Raw genomic sequence first — 14,464 nt, 5'->3', positions numbered from 1 at the left:
GGAATTATTTCGTTTTTATTTCCCGAGGGTTCTTTTCGCCTTCCCTTCCCGTGGCGAATCTGCGGCCGGCGGCCGTGAGGGAGGGGAGGCGGGGCCTCGTTCCGCGCACGCGCGGCGGCGGCTCCGCCCCTCTCTGTGCCCGGGCCGCGTTCCGGTCCCCGTTCGGTTTTACCGAATTTTACCGAATCCCGAGGCCGCCACCGCTCTCCTTGTCCCTGAAAATTTTAGGTTAAAAAAGCGGAAATCGGGACGTGGGGGCGGCTGGTGGGAAAATCTAGGCGCGGCGCCTTTAAGAGGAGGCGGTGAAGGCGGTGGCGGACGTGACGTCACTTCCCGCGCGCGGCGTCACCGCCCGCTGACGTCACTGCGAGCGCCGGGAGCCGTGCCGCCGCCGCCGGGTCCGGAGCGCGCTCGCGGCTCATTTGCATATGCAAATAAGGGGGGGCTAACGAGGGCCCGCGGGGGTTAATTGGAGCCGTTCATTGCGGCCCGGGGGGGGCGGGGCTGTCCTGGGGCTGAGTCTGGCGGTAATTGTGGTTAATTAAGGACGCTAATGAAGGCGGCGGGGGTTAATTAGGGGTCAATTAGGGGGGCGTTGGGGGCTAATTTGGGTCGGTAATTAGAGGATAAAGAGACTGAAATATTGGCTATTAATTAGGCGCGTTAATTAGGGGCTACTGATGAGGGCAGGGTTAATTAATTAATTAATTACAATAGTTAATGAGGGTTAATTGCAGCCGTGTCCAAGCCCCGGGAGAGCAATTGGGGTGCCATTAATCAATTAATTACATTAATTACGGCTAATTACAGCCATGCTGAAGCAGAGGGGGGTTCATTAGGGCGCTGTCGATCGCATTAATGATGCTAAGCAGCATTAATTAGCGCTAATTAACGTTAATTACGTTAATTACAGGATGCTCCGTCGCCGGGTGACGTTCGAGGAGCCCCCAGGGGAGGGGGAGGGGCCGGAGGAGCCGCCCCGGAAACGGCGGGTGAGGGGTCACCCGGGGTCACGGGGTCACCGTGGGGTCACCGTGGGGTCACGGGGTCACTCGGGCCGGTTTTGGGGTGAATTCCGTTGGTTTTGGGTCCCCAGGCCGTGGGGTGGCTTGGAGTGAATTTCTGGGGTGAATTTTGGTGATTTTGGGTCAGGCCGTGGCCACAGAGGGTCCTGGCAGTTCAGGGCAGTTCTGGGCTGAATTTTGGGGTGAATTTCCCTGGTTTTGGGCCAGGCCGTGGCCACGGGGGATCCCGGGATATCTCACTGATATTTTGGGTTAAATTCTGCCATTTTTGGGTCCCCAGGCTGTGGCTGTAGGGGGGGTCCCAGGAGCTGCTGTTTGGGGGTGAATTTGGGATGAATTTTGGGGTGAATTTGGGGTATTTTGGGTCAGGCTGTTGCCATTTGGGGCCCCGTGATCTCTCAAGGACATTTTGGGTTAAATTCTGCTGGTTTTGGGTCAGGCTGTTGCCGTGGGGGAGCCGCTGGTTTGGGGCTATTTCCGGGATATTTTGGGGTGAATTTCCCTGGTTTTGGGTCAGGCTGTTGCCATTTGGGGCCCCGTGATCTCCCAATGACGTTTTGGGTTAAATTTTGGCGATTTTGGTCAAGGCCGTGGCCGTGGGGGGTCCTGGCAGTCGATTCCCGGCTCAGCCGTCCCTGGACAGCGACGAGGAGGAGGAGGAGGAGGAGGAAGAGCAGCGGGACGAGGGACCCCCGGTGGAGGGTGAGGGATTTTGGGGTGAATTTGGGGGATTTTGGGGATTTATGGGATGGGTTTTGCGTGGGTTTTGGGGTGATTTTGGGGGATTTTTGTGGTAATTTTTGGGGTGATTTTTGGTGGTTTTTGGGCCGTGGTTTTTGAGTGGGTTTTGGGATAATTTAGGGTGATTTTGGGGATTTTTGGGTGGGTTTTTGGGGTGGTTTTGGGGGATTTTTGTGGGAGTTTTTGGGGGGCATTTTGGGTGGGTTTTTGGGGATTTTGACAATGTGTTTTGGGTGCGTTTTGGGGTAAATTTTGGGTGGATTTTTGGGGTGGATTTTGAGGAATTTGGGATGAGGTTTTGGGTGCATTTTGGGTGAAATTTGAGGGATTTTTGGGGTGGGCTGGGGCCTGAAGGTTTGAGGGAGGAGTTTGGGGGTCCTGGGTTGGTTGTGGGAGGGGCCTGGGGGATTATTGGGAGTGGGGGTGTTGGGGGCGGGGCCTGTGTTTCTGACCCCGCCCCCTGTGTGTGGAATTTGGGTGGGTTTTGGGTGGATTTTTGTGATGTGTTTTGGGGGGATTTTGGGTGGATTTTTGGGGTGGATTTTGGGGAATTTGGGGTGGGGTTTTGGGCTGTGTTTTCAGCGGATTTTTGGCGTGTGTTTTGGGTGGAATTTGAGGGATTTTTGGGTGTATTTTTGGGTCATTTTGGGTGGATTTTTGGAGTGATTTGGGGTGGATTTTTGGAGTGGATTTTGGGGAATTTTGGGTGGATTTTTGGGGTGATTTTGTGTCATTTTTGTGCCATTTTTTGGGGGTAATTTCCCCCCTTTTGCCCCTCCCCCCCCAGGTCAGGAGCCAGGCCCCGCCCCCGGGGTGGGGGAGGGGCCGGTGCCCCTCACCCCCTTCAACCTGGACGAGGAGCTGGGGGAGGGGCGCTTCGACCCCGAGGGGCACTTCCTGCCCCGCCCCCAGCGCGAGCCCCCGGACCCCTGGCTGGAGCAGATCGAGGGGGTGAGCAGGGGGCGGGGCCTAAAGAGGGGGCGGGGCTATGGGAATATGGGCAGGGCCATGGGAATGGAGGCGTGGCCAATGGGGCGGGGCTATGGAGCCGGAGGAAAGGCAAGGGGGTGGGGGAGGAACAAGGGGAGTGGCTTAGAAAGCAAGGGGGAGTGGCTACAACAGGATAGGGGAGGAGTGCAAAAGGGGAGGGGCTTGGGGTGAAAGGGGAGGGGCTTGAATGGAGTGGGGGAGGAGCCCAGAATGAAGGGGCGGGGCTTAAAAGGAGTGGAGGAGGAGCATGGCATGAAGGGGAGGGGCTTGAAAGCATGAGGGTGGGTGTGGTCAGTGTGGGAGGAGCTTTGGGTCTGGGGGAGGAGCCTGTATTCCCTGTGGGAGGAGCCAGGCCCCATCATGGGCAGAGCTCCCACCCTAACCCCTCCCCCTTTTTTCTCTCCCCTCTCCCTCACAGCTGCCCATCAAGCCCCGCCCCCTCCCCCCTCGGGACCCGCCCCCCTCCCCGCCCTCGCCGCCGCCCCTCCCCCTCCTGCTGGGGGAGGTGCTGGAGCTGCTCCGCCCCGGCGAGACGGTGGGCGGGGCCCTGCGCCGCTGGGCGGGGCCGGGCCAAGGCAGCAAGGGGCGTGTCCGGGGCAGGGGGCGTGGCCAGGCGCGGGCCCCGCCCCCGCCGCAGCTGGAGGCGCTGGTGGCGCTGTCGGACGCGCTCGTGGCCAGGGGGGTCCTGGGGGTCTTTGGGGAGAGCCGGGAGCGGATCCAGCAGCGGCTGCGCGAGCTGGGGGCGGGGCCGGAGGAGGGACACGCCCACACGGCGCCGGGAAACGCCCCCGGATCGCCCGGACACGCCCCCGGATCTCCGGGACCATGGGGGGAGGGACCAAAGGAGGAGGAGCGAAAGGAAGGGGAGGGGCAGAGCTCTGGCCCCGCCCCCCTGGACATGTTCGCCCCCCCCGAGGAGGAGGAGGGGGAGGGGCAAAAGGAGGGTGAGTGATGGGGGAGGGGCAAATAGGGGGAGGGGCATGGGGGAGGAGGGGAGGGGTTTAAGGAATTTGGGAGGGGCTTAGGGGGGTGTGGGAGGGGTTTAGGGGGGCCGGGGGAGGCCTGGGGGGGTCATGGGGGGGGGAGGAGCCTGAGGGGATTTTGGGGGGCTTGGGGGAGGGGCTTAAGGTGTTGGAGGTGTGGTTAAAGGGGTAGGGGAGGGGTTTGGGGGATTTGTGGGAGGAGCTATGGGGTGGGGGTGTGGTCTGGGCAGATGGGGGAGGGGCCTGAAGGTTTGAGGGAGGAGTTTGGGGGTCCTGGGTTGGTTGTGGGAGGGGCCTGGGGGATTATTGGGAGTGGGGGTGTTGGGGGCGGGGCCTGTGTTTCTGACCCTGCCCTCTGTGCCCCTCCCCCCCAGCCCTTCCCGAGGTGCTCTGGGAATATCATTGGCTGCACGAGGGGGAGGGGCAAGGCGACGGCCACGCCCCCCCGGAGCTGTTCGGACCATTCAGCAGCGCCCAGATGCAGGTGGGGGCGGGGCTTAAAGAGGGGGAGCGGCTCAATTTTGGAAAGGGAGGGGCGGGGAAATGGAAAAGAGGGCAGGGCCACCTCAAAGAGGGGGAGGGCCATCACCAGACCCCGCCCCCTAAATTGCCTCAGAATGGGGGGGTTGGATGAATTTTGGGGAGATTTTATAGGGGAGTTTTGGGGGGACTTTCAGGCATTTTGGAGAAGGTTTTAAATGTATTTTTGGGGTATTTTAAACATATTTTGGGGAGAATTTTAAAGGAATTTTTAGAGGGACTTTGGGGAGGTTTTAAGGGGGTTTTGGGGAAGTTTTAAATGGGATTTTTGGGAGAATTTTAATGGATTTTAGGGAAGTTTTCAGGTGGATTTTTGAGGAAAATTTAAGGGAGTTTGGTGGGATTTTTGGGCAGATTTTAAGGGATTTTAGGGGAGGATTTTGAAGGGATTTTTTGGGCGAATTTTAAGGAATTTTTTGGGGCAATTTAAGAGGATTTTAAGGGGATTTTTCGGCGGATTTTAAGGGGATTTTTAGGGGAGGTTTAAGGGAATTTTAGGGGATTTTTGGGCAGATTTTTAGGGGAGGTTTAAGGGAATTTTAGGGGATTTTTGTGGGGAATTTAAGGCAAATTTTGAGTGAATTTTAAGTGGATTTTAAGGGATGTTTATCAGGAGGGTTTAGGGATTTTTGGGTGAATTTTTAGGGGAGGTTTAAGGGAATTTTAAGGGATTTTAGGGAGAATTTAAGGGGACATTTTAGTGAATTTTAAGCAGGTTTTTAGGAGTATTTTTGGGGGGTTTTTGGGGGGCGTGTCCCACGCTGACCCCGCCCTCCCCTCCCCCAACAGGAGTGGGCGTCCCAGGGGTACTTCCAGGGCGGGGGAGGGGCGCGGTGCCGGCGCGTGGACCCCCCCAACCCCCCCGGGCCCTTCTACGACTGCGGCCGCGTCGACTTCCAGCTCTACACGTGAGACGGACCCAAAATCCCCAAAATTCGGCCCAAAATCCCTGCCCGAAACGTCGCCTTCCAGCTCTACACGTGAGACGGACCCGAAATCCCCAGGATTCGCCCCAAAACCCCTCCCCCGACACAATAAAGGCCACTCCGAGCCCGGGTTTGGGTGGAATTTGGAGTTTTTTTGGATTTTTTGAGGTTTTTTTGGGTGTCCGGTGAGGGAGGGGCAGCCCCGCCCCCATGTCCGTCGTTGGTGGGCGTGGCCTCGGGGCTGGGCGTGGCCTCAGGGCGGGGGGAACCTGGGGGGGAGAGAGAGGGGGGTGGGGGAGGGGCCGGTCCACAGAAACGCCCCCAGACCCCCCCCATGATGGCCCCGTCCCTCATTTGCATAGCCCCGCCTCCAATCCCGTTGGCCCGCCCCTTTTGCCACACCCATACACCTCTGTGTGCTCCACCCCCTCCATGCTTAGCCACGCCCCCTTGGTCACACCCAAACCCCTCCCAAAGGCCCCGCCCTCTCCCTCTTTGGCCACGCCCCCACAGCCACACCCGGCCCCGCTTTAGCCCCGCCCCCTTTGCCATTTTCTCCTCTTTTCTCTTTTTCCCCAATTTCCCCATTTTTCATCCTAAACCTGAGCCCGTTCCTGCTGTAGCCATTCCCCGTTTCCCCCATTATTTCCCTTTTTCCCATTTTTGGGTGTTTTCGCCCCAAACCTGAACTCGTTCCCGCTCTAGCCATTCCCTATTTCCCCGTTATTTAATTTTAACCATTTTTGGGTGTTTTCGCCCCAAACCTGAGCCCGTTGCCGCTGTAGCCGTGGTCGTGCTGTGCCGGCAGCGCCCGGAGCCGAGCGAGCGCCGCGGCCTCGGACAGACCCTGCTTGGGCAGGCGGGGCCTGGAAACCAGTACAAACCAGTACAAACCAGTACAAACCAGTATAAACCAGTATCGATCAATATAAACCAGCACGGACCAGTATAAACCAGTATAAACCAGTATGGACTGATATAAACTAGCACAGGCCTCGAAGGGACCTTGCTTGGGCAGGCGGGGCCTGGAAACCAGTATAAACCAGTACAGACCAATACAGACCAGTATGGGTCAATATAAACCAGTATAAACCGGTATGGACTGATATAAACCAGCACAGGCCTCGGACAGACCCTGCTTGGGCAGGCGGGGCCTGGAAACCAGTACAAACCAGTATAAACCAGTATCGACCAATACAGACCAGTATGGATCAATATAAACCAGTACAGATCAATACAGACCAGTATGGGTCAATATAAACCAGTATAAACCGGTATGGACTGATATAAACCAGCACAGGCCTCGGACAGACCCTGCTTGGGGAGGCGGGGCCTGGAAACCAGCATGGACCAGTATAAACCAGCATGGGCCAGTTTGAACCAGTATAAACCGCCATGGACCAGTACCAGTCCCTCCCAGTTCCCTCCCAGTACAAACCAGTACAACCCAGTCCCCTCCCAGTATAAACCAGTATAAACCAGTACAACCCAGTCCCTTCCCAGTACAACCCAGTCCCCTCCCAGTACAACCCAATCGCCCCCAGTTCCATCCCAGTTCCTCTCGCTGAGCTCCCGGCGCCCTCCGGTGGCAGCGTTGGGAACTGCAGCGCCCTCCCCATTCGTCCCAGCATAAACCAGCGTAACCCAATCCCCTCCCAGTCCCTCCCAGTATAAACCAGTCCCTCCCTGTCCCCCCGGTTCCCTCCCAGTATACACCATTATAACCCAATCCCCTCCCAGTTTGTACCAGCCCCTCCCAATCCCCTCCCAGTATAACCCAGTCCCTCCCAATCTCCCCCCAGTCCCCTCCCAGTTCCCCTCAGTCCCCCCAATTCCCCCCCGGTCCCCCCGGTTCCCTCACCCCTCGCACTGGGCCGGTCTCCGTTTCTCGCCGGGCGCGGGAGGCCGGGGGGGAGCCCTGGGGGAGGGGCCCGGGGGGGTCAGGGGGGGTCCGGACCCTTCCCCGCCCCCCCGGACCCCTCAAAAATCCCCAAATGTTCCCAAAATCCCCCGAATTCCCCCCAAATTTCCGCCCTCACCCCCCGGCGCCGCCTCCCGCCGGCTCCATCCGGGCACTTCCGGCGTCTGAGGGGCGGGACCACAACTCCCGGCGTGCCCCGCGCCGCCTCCATCCGGGAACTTCCAGGGTCTGAGGGGCGAGACCACAACTCCCGGCGTGCACCGCGCGGGCCGGAAGCGCGCTGCCTGTGCTTCCGACGGAAGAGGGAGCGAGACCACAACTCCCGGCGTGCACCGCGCAGGCCGGAAGAGTGCTGCGTGTGCTTCCGGCGGAAAATGTAACGGGACCACAACTCCCATCGTGCCCTGCGCCGCCTCCATCCGGGTACTTCTGGCGGAAGAGGGGGCGAGACCACAACTCCCGGCGTGCCCCGCGCGGGCCGGAAGCGGCGAAAGAGTCGCTCCGCTTTTGACGTAATCGTCGCGCGCCCCCTCACCGCGCGCCGCCATTTTCCCGCCGGTACCGGGCGGGAGCGGCGGCGGCCGCCGCGCGGCTCGTGACGTCACTATCGCGATCGGCGGCGCCGCTGCTGTCGCGGGCGGTGACGTCATGTCGTCGGCGGGCGGCGTGCGGCGGGCCCGGCAGCTCCTGCACGTGTCGGTGCTGGCGCAGAGCGCGGCCCCGTGCGGGCGCTTCCTGGCGGCCGCCAACGACTTCGGCGAGATCGCGATATTCGGGTAGCGCTGTCGCGACAGGGGCGGCCGGGGGTGGATTGGGGTGAACTGGGGAGATTTTGGGTGATTTTGGGGTGAATTGGGGTGGTTTTGTGGTGATTTTGGGGTAATTCGGGGTTTTCTCCGCAGGCTCTCGGCCGCTTTGAGCGCGGAGGCCAAGGAGGAAAACCGGAGACCGGTGAACGTGTTCAAGGGTGAGACTGGGACGGACTGGGATGGACTGGGAGGGTCTAAGGGGGGATTTGTGGTTATTGGTTTATACTGGGAGGGGATTGGAGGGCGCTGGGATGGACTGGGTTATACTGGTTTGTATTGGGAGGGAATTGGGATGGACTGGGGTGGGATTTGGGGTTACTGGTTTATACTGGTTGGGTCCCTGGGTGTTACTGGGATGGATTGGAGTGAACTGGGAGCCCCAGCGCCTGCCTGGACCGGTTTATACTGGTCTGTGCTGGGTTGGACTGGTCCGTAATGGTCAGTATTGGTTTGTACTGGTCCTTACTGGTCCGTACTGGTCCGTGCTGGTGCAGCCCACTCGGGCCCCGTTTATTCCTTGGCCTCCACCGAGCGGCTCCTCCTGAGCGGCAGCGACGGCGAAATCCGGGGCTGGGGCTGGGCCGAGCTGGGCCGCAAGGTGAGACCCAAAATACCCCAAAATCACCTGAATTTGCCCCAAAAATATCCCTGAAATACCCTAAATGCACCCTGAAAATATCACTGAAATATCCCCAAAAATAACCCCTAAAATATCCCAAAATTCACCCAAAATCTGGGGCTGGGGCTGGGCCGCAAGTTGGGAGCCAAAAATCCCTGAATTCACCCCAAAAATATCCCTGAAATATCCCAGAAATATCCCCAAAAGTTACCATAAAAATGCCCCTAAAAAAATCACAAAAATTTACCATAATCAACCTTAAAAATATCCCAAATTTCACCCCAAAAATGCCCAAAATTCACCCAAAAACCCCCAAGTCACCCCCAAAAACCACCCCAAAATTTGCTCAAAATCACCCCCAAATCACCCCAAAATTACCCAAAATCACCCCTTTAAACACCAAACTCCCCTTTCACACCCCAAAAATCCCCAAATTTCCCAAAAGTCCCCAAATTCTCCCCAAATCCCCCCCAGGGCTGCCGGGAGCTTTGGACGCGGCGCCCGCCCTGCAGGTAAAACCCAAATTTGGGGGTTTTGGGGTTTTTTGGGGGGTTTGGGAGGATTTTGGGGGGTTTAGAGTTTTTTGGGGATTTTTGGGGAGGTTTTGGGGTTTTCTGGGGGGGGTTGGGAATTTTTGGGTTTTGGGCATTTTTTGGGAGGTTTGGGGGGATTTTTGGGGGGGTTTTGGGTTCTTTTGGGGTCCCCCCAAGCTCGGGGGTCCCGGGGGGTTTTGGGGGGTCCCAGGGGAATTTGGGGGATCAAATTTGGGCCAATTTGGGCCAAATCTGCCCCTTTTGCCCCAGGAGCAGCCTGGAGGTGCCGGAGATCAACGGGCTGGAGGTGAACCAGAGGGTGAGGACCCCCAAAAAACCCCAAATTCACCCCAAAACCTTCCCCAAAGAGCCCCAAAAATAGGGCAATTTTGGGAATTTTTGAGAGGATTTTGGGGAATTTTTGGGACTTTTTTTGGGGATTTCGAAGGGAATTTTTTGGGGTATTTTTTGGGAAGTTTTGGGGTGGTTTTGGGGGTATTTTGTGGGAATTTGGGGCGATTTTTGGGGCTGGTTTTGGGGAAGTTTTGGGGATTTTGGGGGGGATTTTTGGGTAGGTTTTGGGCCATTTTTGAGGTTATTTTGGGGGGGTTTGGGGGTAAGTTTTGGGGATATTTGGGGGATTTTTGGGCTGCTTTTGGGGAAGTTTTGGGGGGAATTTTGGGGTAAGTTTGGGGAATATTTGGGGGGATTTTGGGGTAAGTTTTGGGCCGGTTTTGGGGTTATTTTTGGGGGTATTTGGGGTGTTTTTGGGATAAGTTTTTGGTGTATTTTTGGGAGGATTTGTGGGTATTTTTGGAGGGTGATTTGGGGTTTTTGGGAGTGGTTTTTTGGGGTTATTTGGGTATATTTGCCCAACCTGCAATTCCCCTTTAGGACCACTGGGTGGCGCTGGCGGGCGGGGACGGCGCCGTGCGCGTGCTGGACCTGGAGAGCGGCGCCTTCACCGTGAGCGGAATTGGGGCAAAAAACGGAGATTTTGGGCAAATTCCGGGGTGTTTGAAGGGTCTGGGGGGGTTTGGGGGAAATTCTGGGGATTTTGGCGTTTGGGGGGATTTGGGATGAGGATGATGCACAGGTTGTTGGGTAATTCTGGGGAGATTTGGGGTGATTTTGTGGAGATTTTGGGGATGGTTTTTGGGGCAATTTATGGCGATTTTAGGGAAGATTTTAGAGGCAATTTTGGGGCGGTTTGGGGGTGATTTTAGGGTGGTTAGTGGTGGTTTTGGGGGAGGTTTTAGTGGCGATTTTGGGGGTGATTTTGGGGCTGTTTTGGGGGTGATTTTGGGGCGGTTTTTGGGGCGGTTTTTGGGGCGATTTGTGACGGTTTTGGGTCTCTGTGGCAGCACGAGCTGCGGGGGCACCAGGACCTGGTGCACGTGGTGGCGCTGAGGGAGCAGCTCCCGCAGGTGCTCTCGGGGGGCGAGGACGGCACCGTGCGCCTCTGGGGTGAGCCAAAATACCCTGAAATTACCCCAAAATCACCGCAAAATCCTGCCCGAAATAACCCCAGAAATACCCCAAAATCCACCCCAAAATCCAGCCTAAAGTCCCCCAAATTCACCCTAAAATCCACCCCAAACCCCCTCACCGTGCGCCTCTGGGGTGAGCCCAAAATACGCCAAAATCACCCCAAAATCCACCCCAGAATCACCCCAAAATCCTGCCCGAAATAACCCCTCAAATACCCCAAATTCCAGCCCAAAATCCCCCAAAACTGCCCCAAAATAGACCCTCTCTCACCTCTGGGTGACCCAAAATACCCCAAAATTACCCCAAAATCCAGCCCTAAAGTCCTGCCAAATCCCCCCAAACTCCAGCCCCAAAATGTCCCCAAGTCAGCCCAAAATCCAGCCCCAGAATCCCCCAGAATTTATCCCAAATACACTCCCAAAATCACCCCAAAATTAAATCAGAATCACCCCCAAATCCTGGAAAATTTACCCCAAAATCCAGCCCCAAAATCGCCCAAGATTCACCCCAAATCCACTCCCAAAATCACCCCAAAATTCCCCTAAAATCCACCACAAAATCCTGCAAAATTTACCCCAAATCCACCCCAAAATTGCCCCAAAATCGCCCCAAAATCCTGCAAAATTCACCCCCAGATTACCCCAAAATCCCTAAAATTTCCCAAAATTGTCCAAATCACCCCAAAGTGCCCCAATCCCGCAGATCTGCGCACGGGCTCCCAGGTGCAGCTGATCGAGGTGCACAAATACCAGGTGCGCGCTGGGGTGGACTGGTTTGAACTGGTTTGGACTGGGATGGACTGGGTTATACTGGGAGGGAATTGAGGGGGAACTGGGATGGATTGGGTTATACTGGTTTATACTGGGAGGGACTGGGTTATACTGGTTTATACTGGGAGGGACTGGAATGGATCTGGGTTACACTGCTTTATACTGGGAGGGACTGGGAGGGGATTGGGGGGGACTGGGTTATACTGGTTTATACTGGGAGGGACTGGGGGGATTTGTACTGGTTTTTACTGGTCCTTACTGGTTTGTACTGGTTAAAACCAGTTTGTACTGGTGTATACTGGTTTCTAACTGGTTCATACTGGTTTATACTGGTATATATCAGTCTGTACTGGTCCGTACTGGTCTCTAACTGGTCTATAACTGGTTTCTAACTGGTCCATATTGGTTTCTAACTGGTCCATACTGGTCCGTACTGGTCTCTAAGTGGTCCTTACTGGTTTGTACTGGTTAAAACCAGTTTGTACTGGTGTATACTGGTTTCTAACTGGTTCATACTGGTCCGTACTGGTCTCTAACTGGTCCATACTGGTCCGTACTGGTTTCTAACTGGTCCATACTGGTCCGTACTGGTTTCAGGAGTGCAGCCGCCCCCAGCTGGGCAAGTGGATCCGGTGCCTGGCGACCGAGAGCGACTGGATGGTGAGAGGGGGCGGGGCTTGAGAGGGGCGGGGCTAAAGGGGTGGAGCCTCAGTGGGCGGGGCTAACATGGGGCAGGGCCACAGAGAGCTACTGGATGGTGAGGGGTGGGGCTAATGGGGGGCGGGGCTAATGGGGCTAAAGGGAAAGGGGAGGGGCCTCAGCAAAAGGGGAGGGACTAAAAGAAAGGAAGTGGGGCTGAAAAAAAGGGAGGAGCCTCTGTAAAAGGGGCGGGGCTGAAAGGGAAGAGGTGTGGATTTAACACTGCGAAGCAAAAGGGGAGGGGCCTCAACAGAAGGGGTGGGGCTGAGGGGAGTGGGAGGGGCCATGGTGGAAGGGAGGGGGTGGGGCCGAAGGGAGGGCTGGGGGTGAATGGAGAGGGTGGGGCTGAAGGGAGTGGGAGGGGCCAATGTGAACATTGTGGGCGTGTCCTTGTGCTGACCCCGCCCCTCCGGCAGGTGTGCGGGGGCGGCCCCGCCCTCACCTTGTGGCACCTGCGCTCGGGGACCCCGACCACGGTGTTCCCCCTGCCCCACCCCCAGCACCACGCCCTCTTCCACCAGGACATGGTGAGTGCGGGAAAACCAGTACGGACCAGTATGGGCCAAAGTCCCCCAAAATCCGCCTCAAAATCAGCCCAAAATTCCCCTAAAATCAGCTCAAAATCCACCCCAAAATTCCCCTAAAATCACCCCAAAATCCACCCCAAAATTCCCCTAAAATCACCCCAAAATCCACCCCAAAATTCTCCTAAAATCACCCCAAAATCCCCCAAACTTTACCCCAAAATCCACCCCAGTATAAACCAGTATGTCCCAGTGCCTCCCAGTCCCTCCCAGTACAGACCAGTATAACCCTGTCACTCCCAGTCCCTCCCAGTATAACCCAGTATAACCCAATTCCCTCCCAGTCTCTCAGTGAGCTCCTGGCGCCCTCCGGTGGCAGTGTCGGGAACTGCAGCGCCCTCCCAGTTCATCCCACTGTAACCCAGTACATCCCACTCCATCCCAGTATATCCCAGTATAACCCAGTATAACCTATTCTATCCCATTCCCTCCCAGTATATCCCAGTATAACCCATTCCATCCCAGTATAACCCATTCCCTCCCAGTATATCCCAGTATAACCCAGTATAACCCAGTCCATCCCAGTATATCCCAGTCCATCCCAGTCCCTCCCAGTATATCCCAGTATAACCCAGTCCCTCCCAGTCCCTCCCAGTATATCCCAGTATATCCCAGTCCCTCCCAGTATATCCCAGTGTAACCCAGTACCTCCCATTACAAACCAGTGTTTCCCAGTTTATCCCAGTATAACCCAGTCTCTCCCAGTATATCCCAGTATAACCCAGTCCCTCCCAGTATATCCCAGTATAACCCAGTCCCTCCCAGTCCCTCCCAGTATATCCCAGTATAACCCGGTCTCTCCTGCCCAGGTGCTGTCGGGGGGCGTCGGCCCCGCCCTTCACCTGCTGCAGCTGAGCGGGGACGTGCGGGGGAGGGTCCCGGTGTCGCCCCCCGCCCTCCGCAGCCTCTGCCTGCACCCCCGCTCACCTGAGCACCAGGTGAGCACACCTGGGTACAGGTAAACACACCTGGGCACACCTGGGCACAGGTAAACACACCTGGGCACACCTGGGTACAGGTAAACACACCTGGGTACAGGTAAACACACCTGGGCACACCTGGGTACAGGTAAACACACCTGGGACACACCTGGGACACACCTGTGACACACCTGGGCACACCTGGGCACACCTGAGATACACCTGGGATACATCTCGGTACACCTGGCTACACGTGGGATACACCTGAGCACACCCCGTAACCCACCTCAGCCTCTGCCTGCACCCCAGGTCACCTGAGCACCAGGTGAGCACACCTGGGCGTGGCCAAGGGTGGGCGTGTCCTGACCCCGCCCCTCCCGCAGGTGCTGACGGTGGCCGGGAACAGCCCCAAGATCGACGTCTTCACCAACCTGGGCTACCGGGCGTTCTCACTGAGCTTCACCTGAGCTCACCTGGGCTCACCTGAGCTCACCTGAGCTCACCTGAGATCACCTGAGGTCACCTGAACCTCATCTGAGCTCACCTGAGCTCACCTAAGATCTCAGCTGCCGGGTCTTCACCAACCTGGGCTACAGAGCGTTCTCATTGAGCTTCACCTGAGCTCATCTGGACACACCTGAGCTCACCTGGGCGCACCTGGGCTGTACCTGAGTCTCACCTGAGTTCACCTGGGCTCATTTGTGCTCACCTGGGCTACCGGGCATTCTCTGTGAGCTTTACCTGGGCTCACCTGGGCTCACGTGGGCTGTACCTGAGCTCACCTGGGCACACCTGGGCTCACCTGGGCTGTACCTGAGCTCACCTGAGCCCCCCCCCCCCGTTCCCCCCGTTTGGTCCCCCCCAGTTTGACGCAATTCCCCGTTTTGTACAAAAAACCCAAAATTCGTTTTTA

General features: G+C 57.0%; 2 protein-coding genes and 1 long non-coding RNA gene across 4 annotated transcripts; 2 read left to right on the top strand and 1 right to left on the bottom strand.

Annotated features, from left to right (window-relative positions):
- Nucleotides 1-89: 89 nt before the first annotated feature.
- On the top strand, nt 90-5,353 carry CD2BP2 (CD2 cytoplasmic tail binding protein 2). The gene is made up of 7 exons (XM_064737458.1): nt 90-228; nt 914-992; nt 1,613-1,727; nt 2,554-2,717; nt 3,175-3,700; nt 4,114-4,223; nt 5,069-5,353. Exons 2-7 carry the CDS (start codon nt 915-917, stop codon nt 5,189-5,191), a joined length of 1,116 nt encoding a protein of 371 aa, XP_064593528.1. The 5' UTR covers nt 90-228; nt 914; the 3' UTR covers nt 5,192-5,353.
- Nucleotides 5,354-6,325: 972 nt separating this feature from the next.
- LOC135460572 (uncharacterized) lies at nt 6,326-7,291 on the bottom strand. The gene is made up of 3 exons (XR_010443249.1): nt 7,245-7,291; nt 7,067-7,123; nt 6,326-6,359 (listed from the first exon to the last, which is right to left on the bottom strand). It is a non-coding gene; the product is annotated as an uncharacterized LOC135460572 (long non-coding RNA).
- A 361-nt stretch (nt 7,292-7,652) lies between these two features.
- Nucleotides 7,653-14,464, top strand: THOC6 (THO complex subunit 6). 2 transcript variants are annotated; one of them, XM_064737451.1, is made up of 12 exons: nt 7,653-7,902; nt 8,029-8,093; nt 8,430-8,533; nt 9,029-9,066; nt 9,358-9,406; nt 9,982-10,053; nt 10,452-10,554; nt 11,281-11,330; nt 11,946-12,008; nt 12,464-12,574; nt 13,441-13,599; nt 13,710-13,725. In XM_064737451.1, exons 1-11 carry the CDS (start codon nt 7,775-7,777, stop codon nt 13,591-13,593), a joined length of 936 nt encoding a protein of 311 aa, XP_064593521.1. In that variant the 5' UTR covers nt 7,653-7,774; the 3' UTR covers nt 13,594-13,599; nt 13,710-13,725. The 2 variants fall into 2 exon arrangements, with proteins under 2 accessions (XP_064593521.1, XP_064593520.1); XM_064737450.1 differs by lacking the exon at nt 13,710-13,725 and adding an exon at nt 13,935-14,464 and having other exon boundaries at nt 7,656-7,902; nt 13,441-13,569.

Source organism: Zonotrichia leucophrys, unplaced genomic scaffold (assembly GCF_028769735.1).
Source record: "Zonotrichia leucophrys gambelii isolate GWCS_2022_RI unplaced genomic scaffold, RI_Zleu_2.0 Scaffold_58_302659, whole genome shotgun sequence".
NCBI classification, from domain to species: domain Eukaryota; kingdom Metazoa; phylum Chordata; class Aves; order Passeriformes; family Passerellidae; genus Zonotrichia; species Zonotrichia leucophrys.
Note: the sequence above shows the minus strand (reverse complement) of the source record. Positions and strands in the feature narration are given on the sequence as shown.

Coding starts and splice junctions, on each gene's coding strand:
- CD2BP2 (XM_064737458.1), top strand. CDS start 915: ATGCTCCGTCGCCGGGTGACGTTCGAGGAGCCCCCAGGGGAGGGGGAG. Junction 1,728..2,553: donor CGAGGGACCCCCGGTGGAGG/GTGAGGGATTTT, acceptor CTCCCCCCCCAG/GTCAGGAGCCAGGCCCCGCC. Junction 3,701..4,113: donor GGGGGAGGGGCAAAAGGAGG/GTGAGTGATGGG, acceptor CCTCCCCCCCAG/CCCTTCCCGAGGTGCTCTGG.
- THOC6 (XM_064737450.1), top strand. CDS start 7,775: ATGTCGTCGGCGGGCGGCGTGCGGCGGGCCCGGCAGCTCCTGCACGTG. Junction 12,009..12,463: donor CGACCGAGAGCGACTGGATG/GTGAGAGGGGGC, acceptor CCCCTCCGGCAG/GTGTGCGGGGGCGGCCCCGC. Junction 13,570..13,934: donor CCCGCTCACCTGAGCACCAG/GTGAGCACACCT, acceptor CCCCTCCCGCAG/GTGCTGACGGTGGCCGGGAA.